The 19,781-nt window shown below is 43.3% G+C and overlaps 1 protein-coding gene across 1 annotated transcript in view; it reads left to right on the top strand.

Annotated features, from left to right (window-relative positions):
* Nucleotides 1-1,218: 1,218 nt before the first annotated feature.
* Nucleotides 1,219-19,781, top strand: part of LOC138246476 (IgGFc-binding protein-like) — a 372,467-nt gene continuing 353,904 nt past the window's right edge. The window contains exons 1-2 of the mRNA XM_069201113.1: nucleotides 1,219-1,791; nucleotides 6,013-6,212. Coding sequence (XP_069057214.1) covers nucleotides 1,248-1,791; nucleotides 6,013-6,212 — 744 coding nt within the window. The 5' untranslated portion in view covers nucleotides 1,219-1,247. The remainder of the gene's footprint in view (nucleotides 1,792-6,012; nucleotides 6,213-19,781) is intronic.

Genomic DNA, 19,781 nt, shown 5'->3' with positions numbered 1-19,781 from the left:
TTCCTGCTAGTCTGCCTAAACTCATCTACCTTCTGCCTTTTCTCCTGTTGCTAACCATTCATAGACATTTATTGTATGCATGTGTTTAATGGTTGTGTTCTTTGTAAGGTTGATTGACGTTCCTGACTTCTCCTGCCTATATATACAGCATGCTGATTCCCTTGGCCGTCTTGGAAAATATACAAAATAACATTTCAAGATGGCACAATGCTAGTGGGTGGGATGAAAAAGTGAACCAGCCAAAGGTGAAACCTAAATGCTCCTGGAATGGGACAAACAGATATGTAGGGCCACTGAAGCAGGAGTAGGGATTTGAAATACCAACATAGCATCCTGTAAAGGCAAGAAGCTGACCTAAAACTCTAATCCAGACTGCACTTTGTAGTAAATTTAGCAGTACTACAGAATAGTACCACTCGCGTACTATAAAATTATATTCCCAAACCTAAATTTAGACATCTCTGCCTCCACTGCTCCTATCTTTTCTATGCATAGTTTTCTGCCCTGACTGTGGAGGACTCCCCACATGTAGCTATACTTTTTAGTAGTGAATGTAGGGGGAATCCTGGGGAGTGGCTGGAAGATGTACTCCAGCTCAGTCTTAAAATAAATCCATCATCACACATGACCACCAATAGGAACTACAACAGACTCCCATAAAAAAAAAAAAAAAAAACAATGAAGGTGTGGACTTAAAATAACGCTACTTAGGAAGTAATGATAAATAAAAATAAAACAATTGGGATAATTATTGTATGTATGTTAATTGTAAAACATAGTAAGGGTGGGGTTTTTATAAATTGTTTAAAATAATGATAATTATAAATTGAAATATATTATTATGTATTTAATTATTTATAAAATATTTAATTGAATGAGTTAAAGTGATGTGACACTATTTTTTATATAAAAACTCCTATAAATTCAACAAAACAAAACCTAAACAATAGCAACACTACAAGTGAAACACCACACCACTTCAATTAAAACATAATAATACAATTTGATGTGCAGCGCTACTATCACAACTGCATGCTCGTGCAAGCTGCCTCCTGCATGATTTTCACTGACTTCCCAGCACAGATACAGGGGCACCGCATCAGTGTGTAATAATTTTAAAACAAACCTATTGCACATAAACTTATTTTTTGAGTGTTTCTTAAAAGTTAAAGTAAATTTGGCAATTGTTGCTGTAATGTGTTCCATTTTAGGTGGATGGAGTGATAAACAGACCCCCCGTCAGCCTGATGGATGGAAGAGTCAGAGCCTTTCAGCATGGGATGACTATCCGGATACAGACTGACTTTCACCTAGATATACAGTTCGACTTGCAAAACTATGTCAAAGTCACCGTGCCGGGGAGCTACAAGGGCGAGATGCGCGGCCTGTGCGGGAACTACAATGGGGACACCTCAGGCGAGTTCACCCTTCCTGATGGGCAGCTCACCACGGATGTCAATGCTTTTGGGGCAGCCTGGGCGGTGCAGGCAGAGGAGCCCTGTGACCCGGTCACCTGCGGAGCCCCCGACAACCCCTGCTTCACCTGCAGCGAAGACAAGAAGGCGGTCTTTAGAAACAAGGAGTACTGTGGTTTCCTCACAGATGTGGCCGGGCCTCTGAGGGACTGCCACAGCGCCATCAAACCGGACGCCTACTTTGAAAACTGTGTGTATGACCTATGTGCTGCCAATGGAGACAGAATGAGGCTGTGTCACAACATTCAGAGCTACGTGGCTGACTGCCAGGCTGCTGGGGTGACGATCCGGCCCTGGAGGAGCGACTCCTTCTGTCGTGAGTATAGAAATTCAACAGATGCTCTAGCCTTATACTATAAAACTTTCTGACTCCATTCTTCATCCTCTACCCACTCCCCCTCCCTCGTTATTGCTCTTTCTCCCAGAGGCATCCCTCGTTAATAATCTATGGTTCAATACTCTATGGTTATTGACTGCACAATAGGTCCATGATTTCCCTCGTTCCTTGGGGCGGCCTCTGGAGCGCTGTTCATGTTGGCCAATCAGGCGGCACTTGACTGCGAGAGTTGGGACAATATTTCCTGGCCGGAAATTCGGTGTGCGTAAAGGTCCCCTCACGACTGTTTTTCACTCACTTGCATAAAATAAGAAACTACATTTGCATCAGGTCTAGCTAATTTTGTGAAAATTAGAATCCTAAGGGATTAAGAGACTATGATTTGTCCATTGGATTCATGACAAACACTAAAGTCACAACATTTATAAAAGCCAGTTTCGCTTGTTTGCTTGTGCCAAAAGACCACCCGGAGATAACTGTACTGTCAGTCTCCTTTGGGAGGCATAACAACATAAAATATTAACAAATATGTGACGACGACAATTTTGATTGGATCTTGGGTATGACCTATGACGTGTCCTTCCGTAAATCAATTTTCCAAGAATATGTATTAGGTATTTGGCACAGAGTTCTGGAATTTCTTGTTGTTGATGACATTCCTCTGGGTCCTGCTTTCCATTTCTGTATCCCTTTATACTCTTTTTCTAGTCCTTTATCCATAAGGGGCCTTCTGAGACATCCCTCTGTATCTTTAAAGACTCTCTTGGTAGTTGCTGATGTCTGGGCGCCACAGTCAAATATCTGCTCTTGGTCAGAAGTTTGTGGCTCTTCAGCCACCACAAAACCCATTCATCTGCCTCTTAGTCTACTGTTTATGTAGGCCACTGATAGTCTCTGCACACTGTAAAAATTCTTCTGTGTCAGAAAGCTATAGTTTTACGAAGGGCCATGTGATCCACGCATCTCCCCAGCCCCTGAATCTTGTGGGTCCTGTGGTTAATCACCGTGCCTCGGTTTCTGTGTCTCTTGAATTCCATTGCTTCACTCTGGTCCACTTAAAAAATGTTTCCTGATCTCGCTATGGATGCAGACAAGTTTGTGAAATAATACATCTCTTCATGTTACAATGCCCTTTCATCCTTAACCATCAAGCTCACCTGAAGCACATACTCACCTCTCAAAAGCTCTGGCAGCCTCTGCTGTCCACCTTTTAATCTTTACTGCAGTAACAATCATTAGGTGTAAACCTAATCCATTTTACTCCTGTCCCTAACCAAACCTGGTACCTTGCCCGGAAAAACTCTGAAAGGCACCTTGCATATCTGCGGCTCCCCAGCTGCTCGCCCATTGTTTTGCGCCTATGATTGGCGCTTGTCACCCTATTCCACCATTGAAGTGGCATCTCATTGCACCATGTTTGGACATCAATGGCCCTTGCCATCACCCAGGAGGATTCTTTATTTTCCTTTACTGCGGTGCAATTACTCAATGTATTTCAAGGTTTAGAGTTGTAGCATTCTTTTTCAGCTGTCATCAGAACACACACCTATAAATAGCACCTATATTCTTACTGGGATCTTCCATCTTATTCATCTTCCTCAACTTTCATTAGCATTCCCCATGCAAGAATCTAAGTCCAAGCTGGCACGAGCCAAATACAACCTTAAAGACTACCTTAGCTCTCGAGACATAGTAAATCATAATTCATTTTTGCAAAAAAGCTACGAAAACAACGAACATATAGGGAAATATTTGGCCTGGTCAGTGAAGTGAAACTCTGATGCCAATTGTATTAAACAGATATACGATCCAGTACTTGCTAAAATTATCCACAAGGGATCTCAAGTGTTTTTCCTTAGCACTAAACAGAACTCTACTCAGATCCACATAATTCACCTGTAGAGAAGATCTGAAAATGGCTGGCAGGATCGAATATTCCCTCATTTTCTTTGAAGCATGGAAGAGCCGACTTAGCCCAATTACCTTAGCAGAAGTTACACAGGCTGTGAACACATCTCCCACTGCCAAAGCTTGTGGGATTGATGGGATCCCAGCAGAAATATTTAAGCTGTTCACACCAACTTAACACATTTCTAGGTGGTTTATCTAATAGTATTTGGAAGGGCTGTGAGATTCCGGATTCATTTACTCAAGTGGTAGAGGTCAGTTGTTGGAAGAAAGGCAAGCCAGGGCGAGATACAAACTCCTATTACCCCCTAAGCTTACTAAATTGTGATCGTGAAATGTTCATGAAGATTATGGCCAATCTTCTTTCTTCAGTGGTTCCCTGGATTATTCTTGCCAACCAAAATGGCTTTCTTCAAGGCAGGAACATAGCAATAAATGCACATTATCTGATCCACGCTATTGAATATTTTACTATACATAAAACTAAAGCAGCAGTTATAATGGTAGACGCAGAGAAGGCGTTCGATCGGGTCCAATGGAACATACTTTTTTCTGGGCTTACAAAGTTTGCTTTCCTTTCCAATTTGTGCATGTAGTTAAAAACCTATACCTTAATGCTAAGGCATCCGGAATCATTAATGGAAATTCAGCAGGATGGATATCAATAAGCCGTGAAATATGGTAGGCCTCCCCCCTTTCCCCTATTTTATTCGCACTGCCTTAAGAATCCCTGGCTTTTGCCCTTCACCAGGATAATACTATTCAGGCTTCCGTAGCAGAATCGGCTACGTTAAAGTCATTTTCCGATGATATGGCTCTCAAACCTCTGAATTAACACCAGCTTCGCTGTTCCCTGGAGTCCCAAAAGAAGAAGGGTCTGTGAGAGTGTTTCTCCTCCATTCCTTCTAGGACTTCAGCGCTGTGAGGCATGGTATGTGGCTCTAAGTCCCATACATATTTCCATCCCTCACCTCTGACTGTCACTTTGCAGATACCCTTAGCTTCTGGAAGGAAGATATTAAGTTTTAGGGGACAGGGTGTGCATTGGTAGATGAAGGCTTCCCACCCTGTCTGGTTATCAGATGCTACCTTCCAAGCTCGATGGCCATGTGGCTGCCCTGCCACTTCACTTACGGCCACACACAAACACAAACTCACACACACACACACACACAAACACACACACACACACACACTGACGCATACACACTCTCATGCACACACACACACTGACGCACACACTCTCATGCATACACACACACACACACTGACGCATACACACTCTCATACACACACACACACACTGACGCATACACACTCTCATGCATATGCATACACACACACACACACACACACACACACACACTGACGCATACACATGCACATGCACACACACACACTGACGCATACACACTCTCATGCATATATACACACACACACACTCTCACTCCCGCTCTCTCAAGGACCCCTGCCAGCACCAGGACTACCACTCACATTGACATTCAGACTCTGGCAAGAAAATAGTGGTCTCCTCTTGTGTATTTTCTGGTAAATATTTGCCTATTCCCCTCTCCCTTCTTCAGTATCCTCTGGATGGATGAAATGCACTTTTCCTGTCCCCAAAAATACCATACCTCTTCTTCTGTATTTATTTCTCAAAAAAGTCCTTACTCTTTCTCTTCAATTTATACATATCTGCATCACCTTTCTCGCAGTCCATCATTCTTTGCAAGGATACATACAGACACTCCTGCCACAGTCAAAGGGACCCACTCGCCATATTGTCCTTGGGCACCAGGCACAAGCATCATGTCACAGCTACACTGCCACTAACTTTGTGGCTCTGGCGCTGTCTGGAATCTAGCTCTGCACTCTAATTAGAGCTGGGTTGTATTTGGGGATGTTTGTGGGCAGGGTGGTTTGTTACTGGAAGGAACACCAAGGTATTTTATTTTGCAATGGAAGGGAGTTGCCATTTTGCATGATGCCACTAAATATATGAACAGCTTTAGCACATCTTCACCTCACTGACTAGTTTTATCTTTTTTCGTAACGTGGGTACCAGAACACTGTTGACTAAATATTTAAGAACTTCTATGTGTCAGATTTTACTTTTGTCAACAATATTCCGATCTACAGCCTATGTAACAACTTGTCCTCTACCTGTTGAGTAATGGTTCCTCAAATCACTCCCTAAAGTGATTCCTTGTCCATCCCTTTAGGACCTCAGAATCAGCACTACCAATTGGACTGCATTCATCTATAGTAAATAATCCTGCTCTTTGTTTCTAGCAATGGAGTGTCCTGAAAACAGCAGCTACAGCACCTGCTCCAACATCTGTGCCTCCAGCTGCTTTGCACTTGTTGATCCATGGGACTGTCCAGAGGACTGTGTAGAAGGCTGTGAATGTGATGGGGACCTGCTCTTCGATGGACAGCAGTGTGTGCCAATGGACAAGTGTGGATGCTTTGTAGATGGAAGATATTGCCCGGTAGGGAATTATGTTATGTCATGGTATGTTTATGTTATGTTATGTTATGTTATGTTACGTTATGTAGATTTATAGAGTGCATTATCACCCAGAAGAGTATCCTGGCACTGAGCAGTTGAGAGTCTAACTAAACCTTGGGCCAGTGGAACTACTTGAAAAGCCAGGTCTTCAGCTTCTTGCATAATTCAAGAAGTGAGTAGGATGCTCTTATGTGTAGAGGTAGGTTGTTCCATGCTTTAGGAGGAGCAATGCAGGAGGAGAAGTCTGGACCGCCAGATCTAGTTTTCTGTGTGTGTTGGTGTGTGCAAATAGGAGTCCAGACAAGTGGAGGTTGCCTGGAAGGTTTGCAAAAACAAATATGATTGCTGTAGTAGGCTGGGCCAGTGTTATGTAGTGCCTTGAAAGTGTGGGTGAGGATTATGAATTGTGGTTGTCTAAATAGTCTGCAGCCCTAAGATGAGTTCTTTGATGATGCTGGCATGGGTGATGTCCCTGTAGTCCAGTTTACTTGTGACAAAAGTGTTGATTGGGAGCCATTTAAAAAATTTCCTCAGCATTGTCAGGGTATGGATGCATGAGGTGGAGACGGAATTTACTTGGGCAGTCCTGTCGAGTTTGCATTTGGTGATCATTCCGAGGTTCTCATTATTGGTGGTGGGGGTTGGTATGGGTCTTAGCTTTATTTGTCACCAGGTGTAGTCTGTGATGTGCTCTTCTCGAAGATCATGGTTTCAGTCATGTTGGTGTTAAGCTTCAGACAGCTGGTCTTCATCCAGTGGGAGATTTCAGTCATGCAAGCACTGAATTTGAGCCAGGTGCTGGGCGTCTTGTGCATGGTGGAGAAAATGAGTTTCACATTGTTGGTGTAGGACAAGATGTTAATGCTTCGAGAGGATGTTCCAGCTTTAGGCATCATATTTGCGTTGAAGACTTGAAGAGGGTTGGACTAGCAGAACTCCACAGACAAGGTTACAGAAGTCTGAGGTGTTCTGTGCCTGGTTTACTGAATGTGTCATTCCAGTAAGGAAGGACCAGATCCATTAGAGAGCGTGTCCGGGGTTATGATGTTGTATAGGCATTGGATGAGGAAGGGGTGGGAGACAATGTCAAAAGCTGCAGAGAGGTCCAGGTGGATGAGATCCGCCGTGTCTCCTCCATGGACTCCATTGTGGTGGTGACAAGGGCAGTTTCCATGCTATGTACTGAGTAGTATTGACTAGTTGGTGGTAGTTAAGGCATTCGGTGAGGTGTCTTTTTGAAAACTTTCTCTAAGACCATGGCCAGGAATGGTGGCAGGGAGATCGGTATGTAGCTGGCTAGCTTTGAAGGGTCCACAGAGGGTGTCTTCTGCAATGAGAGGACAGTAGTCTGTTTCCAAGCATCTGTGAAGGTCAGGATTGAGGCAGAGGCATGCAGAATGGGTGTGAGCATGGTGCTAATGAGTTTCAGTCCTTTGGAGTAGGTTTGATGGGGACACAGTTTTTTTCTGGAGTGAACACGGGCCATGTTGTTAGCACTGGTTCTTTGGATGCAATTGTGAGGTATTTGGTGAGGTCTGTTGGGTCCAGTTGTGCGTTGAAGTTACTGTAAATGGTGGTGATTTTGTTGCTGGAGAATTGAGAGATTGTTGTAGAGGCCCTGTAAAGGGGTGAACGAGTTGGAGGCGTCCACTGGTGAGGCGCAATCCTCCACAAAAGCAAAGATTTTTTTGCCTCTGTTGGTGCATTTGGAGGTCCTGATCATTTAATGGTAGAGTCTCCTGTCTGCATTGCCGTGCCTCACTCTCCATTTGCATTCCAGTTGTTTGCAGTTGTGTTTCATCAGTCTTAGTTCCTCCATGTATCATTTGTCCTGGGGTCTATATCTTGCTATAGTGCTACGGTTGAGTGGGGCCAAGCAGTTGGCACAGGGAGTGATCGAATTGTTGAATTTGTTATTTCTTTGTGGAGGCTGTTGCTATGTTAGTGCCTGTGGGTGTTGAGATCAGTGTCCCAGTCTTTATCAGTGATGCTGTTCAGCTTTTGACTGGTTGGTTTGGCAGTGCTGTATGTGCGATTGACCAAGATGGGATGCTGAATCTTGATGAGGGTGTGGTCTGTCCAGGAGATAGGTGTGGACCTGTCAATGTGTGTTTTGATGATATACTATCTAATTGTATACAAACACAGAAGATAAATGACAATGAGGTCCATTTAGTGTAATGGATGTGGTTTTCCACTTAGGCCCCAGTTTCAAGCTGTGAGGTTATCCTGATTCAGACTGTAGTGAGACTTACTGTATGAACGGGATTACAAGCAGTGCGGAAACATTGCACTCCCTTCAGTACTCATTTCAACAAGAAAACCTGATGTTATGCATGCAGGGAATATGGTCTAGGACAAGGGACAAATATTCAGACATCAGTGCGCAATCACTGATTCCTATCGGTATTCCCCATTTCATGGCCCAAAACTAGTAATGATATGATAATAACACACCCGATATTTACCATAATGTGCTATACCCGAGATTCCTAGTGTCATATTACAAGTGTATTTTTTTTTTGCGATTTTTAATCTGCAGAGGCCATTTCATGGTTCCCACTGATGTCCCAGGACCTCAGGTACTACCGACGTTTGTTTAATAAACAATTTACTCTCCTCTATAACAATAACGCCCCAAAACAGGTAAGTTGAGTATTCAAAGCACACTTCATGAAGTGATAGCAGGAGTGGAAATCAGATACAGCAAAACACCAACTTGGCGTTAGGAATATAGTTTTTAAAAACAATAGCTCTTGAGTCTTAATATGCCTTGACTCATTAGAATGGAGGACAAGAACACGAAAATAAACTAGATGGTTCTAGTACTGTATGGGGGCCAGATACCAATGGTTTTATAGGAGTGATGCAGATGGATTAGAAATTAGACTCCCCAAACATGGGCTCTGCATTTATTGGCTTTTCCTGGGCGGATCACAAAAGTGAAAGGCTTCAGAGGGCTACATGATGGGCCCTGATTATCTCAGCTAGGACCATCTAGATGTTGCATACTATACATCAAATAAAATAGCCACAACTCTATGCAGGGTCTGTTTAACACCAGATCATTAGTAAACAACTATCTAGGGTACCGCCAAAAGGCCTTGTCAACCATGAATCATGTTCCCTTTCTGAGAGGATGAAAGCCATAAAGGACACTTAAAACAGATATGGGGATCCTCCAATGTTGATATATGTTATGTTGATTTGTCTTGTGAAGATAATTCATCCAGTAGGGTATCCAGGCACTGGAGAGAGGGTGTAGGTATAGGACTGAGAATGATAGGAGTAGGCCCAAAAGAATTAGTTGAAGAGCCAGGTCTTCAGTGTCTTGCAGAATTCAAGAACTGTGTAGAGGGGGGCCATTTTAGGCCTTGGGTGGCATGAAGGAGAAAAATAGACCTCCCGTTCTGCTTCTGCAAATCCTGTGTGTGTATGCGATTGAGAGTAAGGCTGAGTGAAGGTGTCTGGTGGGTTGGTGGAAGTGGAGGGGGTTGTTAAGGTATGTTGATTCAGTTAGTGCAGTGCCTAGTATGAATGTGTGAGGAGTATGAATTGGCAGTGTTTCTTTATGGGGAGGCAGTGGAGCTCTTTGAGTTTCTTCAATGTTGTTGCATAGTGGGTGGTTGAGTATGAGTCTTGTTGAAGCATTCTGGATGATCTGGAGTCGGTGGAGGAGATGGTTAGAGATCCCAGCACAAAGTGTGTTACCATAGTCTAGTTTGCCTCTGATGAAGATTTACATGACTTTACCTCTGGTGCTCCAGGGTAGCCACTTGTGGAGCATGCAGAGTATATGGAAGCAGGAGGAGGTGTCTGCGTTGACCAGTGCTGTCATGTTTAGCTTGCCATCTATAATGATTTCCAAGTTTCTTGCGTGGTTTCTTGTGTGGATCAGAGCTGTGATGGCCATCAGATTGAGTCCCAGGGAGAGTTCTTGTGCCCGAAGACCACCACTTCTAGCTTGTCAGAGTTGGGTGTCAGACAGTTGGCTCTCATCCAGCCTGCTATGCTTATCATACAGTTGGAGGAGTTGGTTCTGGTGGTGGTGTACTCATCGGTCAGAGATAGGTTGAGTTGGGTGACATTTTCACTGTAGCTGAAAATGTGCCTACTGCTAGTGCCATGCTTGGAATATAGCCACCACACAGCAGAGGACATGGGGCTCATCTACAGGAAGTAGGAAAGGCCCTCTTTTCCCATGGAATGCATATAAACAAAGTCCTGGAACATATAAATGCTTGCTGACTTATTTTCAAGTTTTACAGCTTCATATATTTGCATAATTTCATCATTAAAGGAAAGTAGTAGGCTTAGAAGGACTGATGAAGTGTGGCTTTACCTGGCTCCTGAAGGAGGATATCATCGAACACTTGAAAGCGCTGATGACTAAGAATTTTGTTGAACATGATTTTCTTCTCTATACTCTGAAAACGTGCCCTAATACAAAAGAACATGCAAATGGTGGGCCTTCCATTCTATTACGGAATAGATATAATTGGGAAATTAACCCAATACCAGTAACCTGTAAAATCCAGATGGTAATTTATATATCTTTAATTTCACACCTGAGCATAGCTTGGGAACTAATTCTAGTTAGTCTTAATATACCGCTCGGCATAAAGAAGGCATGATAACTAGAAACAATAATATTGCACACTCTAGCGATATATTCAAATGAACGTAGCTCTTTTAGTTGCACGCTGGGCGATTCTAATGCTTGTCTTTTCCCCAGTATTCATTTGACCATGGACCTCCTTGTCCAGATGAATCCTGAGCTCTAGATAAATCTCTTGTGTGTAATGCTTCCTTAGATAGGCATGGACATTTCCTACTCACTTGGTCATCGAAACTCAAACTTGCCCCCCTAAACAGAAAATAATGGGGGACCTTTCTTACAAACTATCATGATGAAATAAAGGTGCATTCTTCACGACTGATTATGTGTCTATAATACATATGAAGGAGCTGAGTTAGTAACATAACTCAAAATCATACAATTCGAACTGTGCCACCATTGACTACTGCTGTAGTCACTTTTGTTAATTAAAAAAGAAGCACAGCTGAGGATATTCCCTTCAGGAAACCTAGCTGATCATAAACAACTTAAAATAAACTGGCCCTTCTGGTTAATTTAAACTTCACATCTTGGCTAGAGGCGGTATCTAAAGACCTTTTTAGGGCTGTAACCATTGATTTTAGTTGTCATGACGTATGAATGTACCAAGTGTAAGTTCTAATCGTCAAGCACTTACCTTCCAGTCCCTCGCTGGCCTATGCTAGCAAGCAATCCCTCATTAAAATCTAAAAGTGAACTTGAAATTTATGTGGGAAGAATTTGGCATTCAGTCCAAAGTCATTTTAATAATGGTAACTTAGGACAATTCTTGGCGTACGTGGCATTAACCCCAGGGATAGGAATTGTAAAACAGGCTATTCCAGTTGGAGAAGATGACTGGATGTCCCATTTTGACCATTTCGAACATATATACTGTCCATGCAACAGACATCCATAAGGAAATTATGAGTCAAACTGATATGGAGAATGGCTTGCTACTAAAGCGCACTGCATGAGTAATCGTGTAACGGGTAAAATTGTCTCTACCCCCGATGTTACGGTAAAGGTAACTCCGGAGGCGAGCAACATTTGGCAAAATACAAGTTTGACTCTGAATGCCCACTAAGAAATGTAATTGCTGGTACCATTTCAGTTAAATCCTATTTTTTTCTGTACTTTCACATGGAGATTTGAGCGGGTCACAGCATCTGAAATCTCCAGGTGAAAGTAAAGATAGCTGCGGTGTTCCCAGGGATCTGACTTTTATCCCTGCTATAGCATAGTTAACAGTGTTAAGGTATTGAGAACAATCTTAGAAAAGTGTACTGCCCATAATAAAACAGAATGCATATGTAGCCTTTATTGACTTTTCAATTCTCTTAGGCACTGTTGACAGAGCCGTTTAATGGATGAAAATAATACACTGGGAAGTTCTGGTTGAGTTGCTTAATGTTCCCATTGTTTTACTTACTGCTGTCTGGATGTGGGTTTCGAAAACCATATTTATATGTAATAGCCCCCTTGTTGTTTTCATTATTTCCTTTGTGATTGTCCTGTGAATCTAACAAGCAAGTACTGCTATATCTGTCATTTTGTGTGGTACAGGTCAAAGAGTATCAATGTTAGAAATTAGGACCCTAGTTGGCAGACGTATACACCCTGTCCAAATAGGGACCACACTTCTAGTCAGATTAAGTCATAACACAATCTAAATTGTCCCGTCCTCACCATCCGGTAGCTTGGCGTAGAGCTGGTAGGCTTAACTAAGAAGGCAATGTGTAAAATATTTATGCAATAACTCATGTAGTAACACAGTGGAAACACCACAAAAAGTACTCCACACCAGTTTAGAAAAATAGATAATATTTATCTGAATAAAACAAGACCAAAAGGACAAAGGTCCTTTTAAGAGGTTTAAGTAAGTTTTAATCCATAGGAATCAATGGATGTATCTCTTTAGCACATAGTACCTGAAATTCGTTAGAAACAAGATGATGCAGTCTGCAGAGGAGGTGGGATGCCGGTCAACAAAGCAATGCATTGATTTTTCCGGTGCGGCAGAGGTGATGCGTCAATTTTTTCTTCGTAGGGAAGGCGATGCATCGATTTCTGTACACACATCCTTGGTTCATTACTGCGATGAAGGGTTGATGACAACTTGACACCCAGGAATGAAGATAGAAAATCCAGATGTGCTGTAATGATGGAACCGCAGTGAAACAGGTGCTATGTTGATTTTTCAGCTGCAGGACATGCGTTGTGTTGATTTTTCAGCCACGTCGTGTTGAGGCGTGGATGTTCTCTTTTAGGTGAAGTCTTTGATGGCCCTCAGACTTCTTAACAGGAGGCACGCTGCAAAGCCCTTGGAGATCACTTGCAGTGGGAAGGCAAAGTCCTTCAAGCAGAGTCAGGGAGCAGGAGGGAGCAGGGCACAAAGCAGGAAAGCAGCTCTTACTGAAAAGCAGTCCAGTTGAGTCCTTTGGCAGCTCTGCAGTCCTTCTGACAGAGTCCAGTCGTAGGTCCAGAAGTGTCTGGTTTTAGGGGATCACAGACCAAGTATATATACACCGACGTGTGCCTTCGAAGTAGAGGAGACCTCAAAGAGTGGTTTTAAAGTGCACCAGTTCCCATTTCAACCCAGTCCTGTCTTCCAGGAGATCTGTGGGGGGTTATCAGTCTTTTGTGTGGCATCAGGCTAATAATCTTTGAAGTGTAAGTGAGAGCTCCTCCAGCCTTGCTGCCCAGGAAGACCCGTTAGTATACAGATAAATGCAGATGCAGCTGAGTGTCTTGTATTTATTGCTATCTGGGTGGAATGCCCCAGGGGAGCTGTCACCCTGCACAGACCAGATGTGGATTTAAGATAGGCCTCGAGGCACAGATAGCAGTAAATGCAGATAAAAGCCTACTTTCTAAAAGGGACATTTCTAAAATAGTAATGTTAAATCCAACTTCACCAACAAGCAGAATGTCTCACTACCATTCCAACCATACCAAACACGACAATGCCACTCCTTTCAGATCAGAAATTACCACTTAAGAGTATATAAGGGAATTTCCAATGCTGGCATATGAGAGGAGCAGGCTTTATGGTAGTGAAAAATGACTTTGGGAGTTTTTCACTAGCAGGACATGTGAACCTTACAGGTATATGTCCTGCCTTATAGTTACATAGCACACTGCCCAATGTGCTACCTAGGATCTCCTTTAGGGGTGATGTATATGTAATAAAAGGGGTGTTTAAAGCTTGGCAAGTGTTGGACCTGGCCCTTTTTGTAGGGTTATCCTCAAACCTTTTGCCTTCTTCTTCCTATTTTTTCTGACCTTTTTTCTTTGGCTTTAGGTCTCTGGGCATTTTACCTCTGCTAACCAGTATTAAAGTGCATATGCTGCCTGTCTAAAATGTATGGGTGATTGGTTTATCTAAGATTCGCATATTTGATTTACTAGTAAGTCCCTAGTAAAATGAACTATGTGTGCCCAGGGCCTGTACATCAAATGCTACTAGTGGGCCTATAGCACTGATTCTGCCACCCACATGAGTAGCCCTACAAACATGCCTCAGAGCTGCCACTGCAGTGTCTGTGTGGGCAGTGTTAAACAGGCATTCAACCTGCCAAATGCACTCACTTGCCAGGCCCAAACCTTCCCTCTTACTACACGTAAACTAACCCTAAAGTAGGCCAAAGGCAGCCCCAGGGGCATGGTGCAGTGTATTTAAAAGGTAAGACGTGTTTGTTTTACATGTCTTGACTGTGAAATACTGCTAAATTTATTTTTCTCCAATGCAAGGCCCATCTCTCCCATAGGGTAACATAGGGATTGCCTTGAAATACCTATTAAGTGTAATTTCCTACGTGAACAGATAGAGACATGGAGTTTGGAGTCTCTGAACTCACAATTTAAAAATACATCTTGTAGCGTAGTTGGTTTTTGAATTGTAGATTTGAAAATGCCACTTTTAAAAAGTGGCAATTTTCTTGCTTAATCATTCTGTGCCTCTGGCTATCTGCAGAATACACCTTTGAGTCAGGATGACAGTTGGGCTGTTTGTGCATTCACTCTAGACAGTCACACAAAGGAAGCTGAGGTGTGCCCTGCATATTCTGATGGTCCATCCCCAGGCTGATGGGTCTTCTTGAGCTAGAGTGGGGAAAGGAGCTGACACTTGCAACAGAATAGGGCTGTGCCTGTTTTCATACAAAGCAGTCTCCAAACCCCTGGAGTATGTCTGGGGCCTTGGCAGGGAAGGCAAGGCTTTGTCCGCTACAAAGACTTCTCTTTGAAGTTTGTTTACTTCAAAGACAGAAATGGGTATAGTTACTGGATCTCTGACCCTAACCAGTTAGAACACTTCTGAACTGGGAAAATTCCTCCAGGAAGAAGAGATGATTGCTGTAGGAAGGACTGCCACTATGACTGTTGCTTTTCTGTGCTGGCCTGCTGCTTGCTGCATCTGTCGGGGGGTGAAAAGACTGGACTTTGCCTTATACATCCTGCTTTGCAAGGTTCTCCAAGGGAGCTTGCCTCCTATTTAGAAGTCTCAGGGGCATCAAAGACTTCATCTACCAGTGCCTGGGTTCTTCTGCTGAGAGTCCTTACTTGTCAAGTGGTGCCAATTGCAGTCCCTGGGCCCATGGAAGTGTAAGATGGTGACCTAAAGGAGAAAATCCACTGCCTGACATGCTGCGGCAGAAAAATCGATGCAATGCCTGCAGAATCAACAGAGCACCTGCCTTGCGGTTGAAAAATAGGCACAGCACCTGCAGAGTCAACACAGAGCCTGTTTCATTAATGTTTCATCATCACAGCCCATCTGGAGTTTCCATGCATCGGTCCTGGGTGTCAATTTCTCATTGACCCGCACCACAGAAAGGAACCGAAGCTGCGTGTATGGAAATCAACGCATCGCCTTTCCTGCAAGTAAAGAATCAACTCATCACCTCCACTGCCAGTAATGAACTGACGCATTACCTCAACTGCAAGGACAGAATTGAGGCATTATCTCCCCTGTGCAGTAAGGAACCAATGCATTGCTTTTTGGGCACCTTACCTCCCATGCGGCCTGCATCGTCTTTGTTTTTGACGCATCCCAGCTACTTTGTGCTAAAAAGATACAACAATTGATTCCTATGGATTAAGACTTTAAACCTTTAAAAAGTGATATCTTTGTTTGTATATGTTGGAGTTTTGTCATTTTGGTCTTGTTTACTCAGATAAATATTGGCTATTTTTCTAGACTGGTGTGGAGTATGTTTCTGGTGTTTTCACTGAGTTAGTGTGTGTGTGTTTGCAAATACTTTACACATTGCCTCTGAGATAAGCCTGACTGCTCGTGGCAAGCTACCATTTGGTTGAGCCTGGGTTATCTTTGCTGTGTGGCTCCCTTACCCTGACTAGAGTAAGGGGTTCCTACTTGGAAAGGGTGCAAACCACTGCCAACTAGAGATCCCATTTCTAACAGCAAGTAGTTGTAAATACCAAGTCGAAGTGGCAGTGAAACTGCACACACAAGCCTTTCAAAGGGAAGCTTGAGACATGGTTAAGGGGCTACTTATATGGATAGCACATTCAGTGCTGCAAGCCCACAAGCAGCATTTAATTTATAGGCCCTGAGCACATATAGTACACTTTACTAGGAACTTATAGGTAAATTAAATATGTCATTTGTTAGGAGCCAATTTTGTCATGTTTCATGGAGAGAGAACAAGCACTTTAGCACTGGTAAGCAGTGGTAAAGGGTGCAGAGTCCTAAAACCAGCAAAAACGAGATCAGAAAAATGGAGGGAGGCAGGCAAAAAGTTGGGGGAAGACCACCCCAAGGCTGTCAGATCTAACAATCACTATTTAGGAATCACCTTGGCAAGCAATTTACCAAATAACTCTTACGAGGAATCCCAAAAGTAAAGCACAAACGCAGATGTTCTAAGCCTCCTAAAGTCATTCTTATGGGAGTCATAGTCCAAAAGCATTCCAGGTCTCGCCTCTACAGTGTTGAAAATGTAAATCCTCGTGATCTGGAGGATTTAACCTAGGTGAAGGAAAGACTAAGGAGGGCTTATCTATCGATGCAATAAAGGTATTCTACAGAGCGTATAAACTTAGATTTGGGAAAAATTTACTGAAATACAGAGCGTCTGCACAAATCTTACAATATTGGCACACATTCCATAAGAAACTGGAGGGCTGCTTAGAACTGTTGTATCCTGTTGTTGGACTTTTTTCCTTATGGAGGGTCATCCCCAATCTTTTGGCCTCCTGCCTCCTATTATTTCTGACCTGTTGTTGTTGGCTTTAGAACTCTGAGCACTTTACCACTGCTAACCAGTGCTAAAGTGCATATGCTCTTTGTGTACATTGTATGGTTGATCGGTTTATCCATGCTTGGCATATTTGATTTACTAGTAGGTCCCTAATACAGTACACTAGAGGTGCCCAGGGCCTGTAAATCAAATTCTACTAGTGGGCCTGTGGCACTGGTTGTGCCACCCACATTAGTAGCCCTGTAAACATGGCTCAGACCTGCCACTGCAGTGTCTGTGTGTGCAGTTTTAAACTGCCAATTCGACTTGGCAAGTGTACCCACTTGCCAGGCCTAAACCATCCCTATTCTTACATGTAAGACACCCCTAAGGGAGGCCCTAGGTAGCCCCATGGGCAGGGTGCAGTGTATGTTTAAGGTAGGACGTATACTATTGTCTTTTATACTGCAAATTATACTGAAATACTGCCAAATTCGTTTTTCACTGTTGCAAGGCCTAGCTCTCTCATAGGTTAACATGGGGGCTACCTTTAAATATGATTAAAGCGTAAATTCCCTTTGGGAGCAGATAGACATGTGGAGTTTGGGGTCTCTGAGCTCACAATTTAAAAATATATATTTTAGTAAAGTTGATTTCAAGATTGTGTGTTTGAAAATGCAACTTTTAGAAAGTGAGCATTTTCTTGCTTAAACCATTCTGTGACTCTGCCTGTTTGTGGATTCCCTGTCTGGGACAGTTTGACAGTTGGGCTGTTTGCACCTCTCTCTAGACAGTGACACAAAGGGAGCTAGGGTGTAGCCTGCATACCACGATGAGCCATCTGTGCTAGGAGGGAGGAGAGGAGTGGTCAAAGGGCTGTGCCTGCCCTCACACAATGTAGTCTTCAACCCCTTGGTGTGTCTGGGGCCTGGCCTGAGCAAGGCAGTATTTCACAAATAAGAGAGACTTTCCTTTGAAGTAAGCCTACTTCAAAGGCCAAAATGGGTATAAGGAGGGCACCCAAAACCACAGACTTTAGATCAATTCTGGACATCAAGAGGAACCTCTGCCTGGAGAAGAGCTGAAGAGCTGAGGAAAAGTGCTGCCCTGCCTAAGACTTTGCTTTGTGGAGCTGTCCTGCAGTTGCTGCTTCTGTCTGTGCAAGAGGGCAAAGACTGGACTTTGTTTGCCTTCCTGCTTGTGAAGAAATCTCCAAGGGCTTGTCCTGAGCTTGCCTCCTGTTGTTGAAGTCTCAGGACTCTGCTGAGACTCCTGCCCTGCCAAGTGGTGCCCTATCCAGTTCCTTGTGCCTTGAAAGATTAAGCTGGCAGACCAGGACTGAAAATCCACGCAAAGACCGCCGTACAGGGAACAATTTGACGCACCTTCCGAGACACAGCTGAAAAACGACACACTGCTGGCTTCGCGGCAGGAATCGACGCTCCACCGGCATTGGCGCTGGAAAATCAATGCACGAGGCTGGAAGAACGATGCGCAACACCCGCAGACAGAGGCTGTTAACATCGCAACCCACATTGCGCGGTTTTAATGATACAGTGCGGCAGGATTTTCAACACAAACCTTGCTGGGTGCGGAAAAACAACGCAACACCTGCCTGGACCCGAGTGCTGCCCGGATTGACGCATCGCTTTCCTGCAGGGAGGAAAAACAACTCACGCCACCTAGAGAAGGAGAAACAACGCATGATCTCGCTTGCGGGTGAGAAATCGATGCACTGCTTACCTTTTTCGACACACACTCACCTGTGCATGTTATTTTGATGCTACCCAGGTACTTCTCAATGCTAGCAGTGTTTTACTTGTTTACAAAAGTATTTGAGACTCTTTTTGCTTTTTAATTAATAACTTGACTTGTGTATGTTGTTTTTTTGTCGTTTTGGTCTTGTTTTGTTTAGATAAATATTTCCTATTTTTCTAAACCTGTGTTGTGTCATTTTGTAGGTTTCTCATTAAGTTACTGTGTGTGTTGGTACAAATACTTTACACCTAGCACTCTGAAGTTAAGCCTGCCTGCTCATGCCAAGCTACCAAGGGGTGGAGCGGGGGATAGCTGAGGGTGATTCTCCTTTACCCTGATTAGAGTGAGGGTCCTTGCTTGGACGGGGGTAACCTGACTGCCAACCAAAGACCCCATTTCTAACACCTTTATTGTGGTACAAGGTTCATGGGGGCTGTACATGAATGGCACAACATGTGTGCACATTACTAAAGATACTCTGGCTAATCTAGCACACTAAAAACATGATGAAAGTTGATTACATCCACGATGCGCTGTGAAAATGTTCTTCTACAATATAGACATGTGACTCCAGCCTGTCCTTATTCTCTATCAGGAAGAACATATATCTTAGGGTAGTAGATAGCACTAACTTTACAGCGTGCACTTCTGGGCGTGATTCGAATAAGAAGTGCAGTCTCTGTCCATGCCTTTTACAGGATATGAATCATGTTGGATTTATTTGACTTGCACTAGGGCATTATTGTTAAGCTCACACTAAAAATCATTACCATTTCAGAAGCCAGTGAACGGATATATGCCTTGTCTTGTGAATATCTCATAGATTATATATTTTTTAAACATTTTTTCTAGATGTTTAATGTACTGTGAGCTTGTGTTTTTTTAAAATGAGTATTGTTGTGTGTAACTCTACTAAATAAATTGAATATAGTTTGTCCATTCATAAAGGAGAGGTCCCTTTCACAGCTAGCACTGCTTTGAGGATCATTAT

This window comes from Pleurodeles waltl, chromosome 7 (genome assembly GCF_031143425.1).
Source record: "Pleurodeles waltl isolate 20211129_DDA chromosome 7, aPleWal1.hap1.20221129, whole genome shotgun sequence".
NCBI lineage: Eukaryota > Metazoa > Chordata > Amphibia > Caudata > Salamandridae > Pleurodeles > Pleurodeles waltl.
This window is presented reverse-complemented; position numbering and strand designations above follow the sequence as displayed.